Genomic DNA, 2,568 nt, shown 5'->3' with positions numbered 1-2,568 from the left:
GCTGCCCGAATGTTGCTCTGCGGTATTTTGGCCTATTCCCGGCGACGCACTTGCTTGAGGCGATCGACATTTTGGTATTTTTTAGTGCCAACTTCGCTTTCCAAAATACTCCAGACACAATAGTCCAACGGATTGGTATCCGGATATTTTATTGGCCATTGTGCGCTGGAAATGAAGCGAGGAACTTCATTTTGTAACCAGTATTGGGTGGCGCGTGCTGAGTCCTGTTGGAATGTCAAAGGTCTGCGGCCAAAATGTTTGCGTGCCCAAGGCTTAAATACACCCTCCAGAATGTTTTCGCGATAATATTCGGCATTTATTCTGATGCCACGGCCAATTAATACGAGCGAAGAGCGACCATCGGCTGTTATGGCGGCCCACACCATCACCATGACCGGCGCTTGAGTTATGGTGGCTAACAGAAGGTGCACATTTTCAGCTGACCTCTTTGGTAAGTAAACACGATCATTTTGTTTGTTTACAAACTGCAGGACAACGAGTGTTTTCTCATCGAAGAAAACCAAATTCGGCAGTTCACCACTTTCGGTCAAGTGAAGCAAGTCTTTAGCTCTTTTGGGTCTATTTTCTTTCTATTGCGGTGTAAGTTCTTACACTTTTTGGATTTTCAATGGCTTTACCACGAGTTCATTTTTCAATATTTACCGAATGGAATATCCCGATATGTTCAGCTCACGAGCAATTTTTCGGCTACAGCGACGTGGGTTTCGACCAAGTCGCTTCTTTACTTTTCGAACCATTTCTGCTGATGTTACTGTTTTCTTCCCTTCACTTCCTTGACGTCGGGCTACGCTACCAGTATCACGGTAACAAGCGATGGTACGAGACACCAAAGATTTATTAACATTTAAATGCTGGAGTGCTCTAACGATAGCCACTTGTGGTTTTCCAGCCAAATATAAAGAAATCACACTATCACGCCTGAATTCCATTCCGAATAACTTTTTTTCTGGAAAATTGCCACCAAAATGCTTTTGTACGCTTGTAAACAATATAATGAGCTGTCACTAAAATAATTTTAACAGCTGTTGGACGAGTGGCTTAGAAATGACAGCATTCTGAAGTTGTTTGCAGTTTTTTTAATCTCACCCTGTAGAAGACCTTGAAAAGGTCTTCTCGGTACATATAGATGACCTTAAAAAGGTCTTCTCAGTGTAGAAGACCTTAAAAAGGTCTTCTTAGTATAGAAGACCTTGAAAAAGTCTTCTCTGTATAGAAGATCTTGAAAGGTCTTCTCGGTATAGAAATCCTTAGAATGTCTTCTCTATGTAGAAGACCTTGAAAAGATCTTCTCGGAATAGAAGACATTGAAAGGTCTTCTCGGAATAGAAGACCTTGAAATGTCTTCTCTTCATAGAAGACCTTCAAAAGGTCTTCTCGGTGTAGAAGATATTCAAAAGGTCTTCTTTGTATAGAAGACCTTAAAAAGGTTTTCTCTGTGTAGATGACCTTGAAAAGATTTTCTCGGTATGGAAGAATTTGAAAAGGTCTTCTATTTATAAAACCGTTGCAAGACCTTCTTAGGAAGACCTTTTCAAGACCTTAAAAAATTACTTTTCGCATAGAAAATGAATGAAGAGTCTTCCTGTTACAGAAGAGCTTCTAAATGGGGGATTTCGTGCATAGAAGACCAGTAAATGGCCTTCTTTCTACGAAAGTCCCCTAAAACCCCCTCATCTGAAAACCTTCTCATACCTTCAAACAAATAGACAACCTCTTAACTTTTTATATAAAAAATTTATTAAAAACTTAGTATTTCATTACAACACCCCAGCAACTTAACGACCGTACGAATTGGCACCAGCATTGGCACTAGCGTATGCATTTGAATTGGCACCACCATAACCACCGCCGGGATAACCACCATAGCCACCGCCGGGATAGCCACCATAACCACCCGGTGCTCCATAACCGCCGCCATAGCCTCCACGACCTCTATGGAAACGACCGCCACCATATCCACCGCCAATTCCCTGGCCAGGGAAACCTCCGTAACCTCTACCATATCCAGGGTATCCACCGCCACCACCACCATAGCTTTGGGCATTAGCTATGGATATGGCATTCGCATTGCTAATACCCTGAGCATTGGCTGCAACAATGCAGCTGATCACCAAAACGCAGATGAGCAGTTTCATTTCGAATCGATTGTTGTGTTGTATTTCGTTACACTTGAAGGTTCCTACTGATGCCTTTCGAAATGATCGCAAATGATTTTATACTCCAAAAATTTCGATATTGAATGTATTCAAAATAAATTAGAAGATTATAAATTTTTGTTTTCTCTATAGGGCCTTTGTTCTTACATCTGGTTTTGTAGGATAACCAATGCAAATAACAAAAAAAAAAAAAAAAAAAAACAGCAGCTTCTGTGAGACTTCAATTACGAGATAAACAGACTGACTGGACAACTGGAATTAAATTGTAGGTAATCGGACTATTTTTTAAATATTTGCACCTGGGTGTGTGCGCCTGTAAATGCTTGTTGCGATTTTCAAAAAAAATGTATGATATTACAGTGACGTATACGGGAATGCAATACGGAACCAT

The 2,568-nt window shown here is 40.7% G+C and overlaps 1 protein-coding gene across 1 annotated transcript; it reads right to left on the bottom strand.

The window, feature by feature from the left end:
* Nucleotides 1–1,796: 1,796 nt before the first annotated feature.
* LOC101896181 (uncharacterized) lies at nt 1,797–2,156 on the bottom strand. The gene has a single exon (XM_005186356.2). The coding sequence runs from the start codon at nt 2,154–2,156 to the stop codon at nt 1,797–1,799; it is 360 nt and encodes a 119-aa protein (XP_005186413.2).
* Between the last annotated feature and the right edge of the window lie 412 nt (nt 2,157–2,568).

The sequence above is a fragment of the Musca domestica genome, unplaced genomic scaffold, assembly GCF_030504385.1.
Source record: "Musca domestica strain aabys unplaced genomic scaffold, Musca_domestica.polishedcontigs.V.1.1 72, whole genome shotgun sequence".
In the NCBI taxonomy this organism is placed as follows: domain Eukaryota; kingdom Metazoa; phylum Arthropoda; class Insecta; order Diptera; family Muscidae; genus Musca; species Musca domestica.
This window is presented reverse-complemented; position numbering and strand designations above follow the sequence as displayed.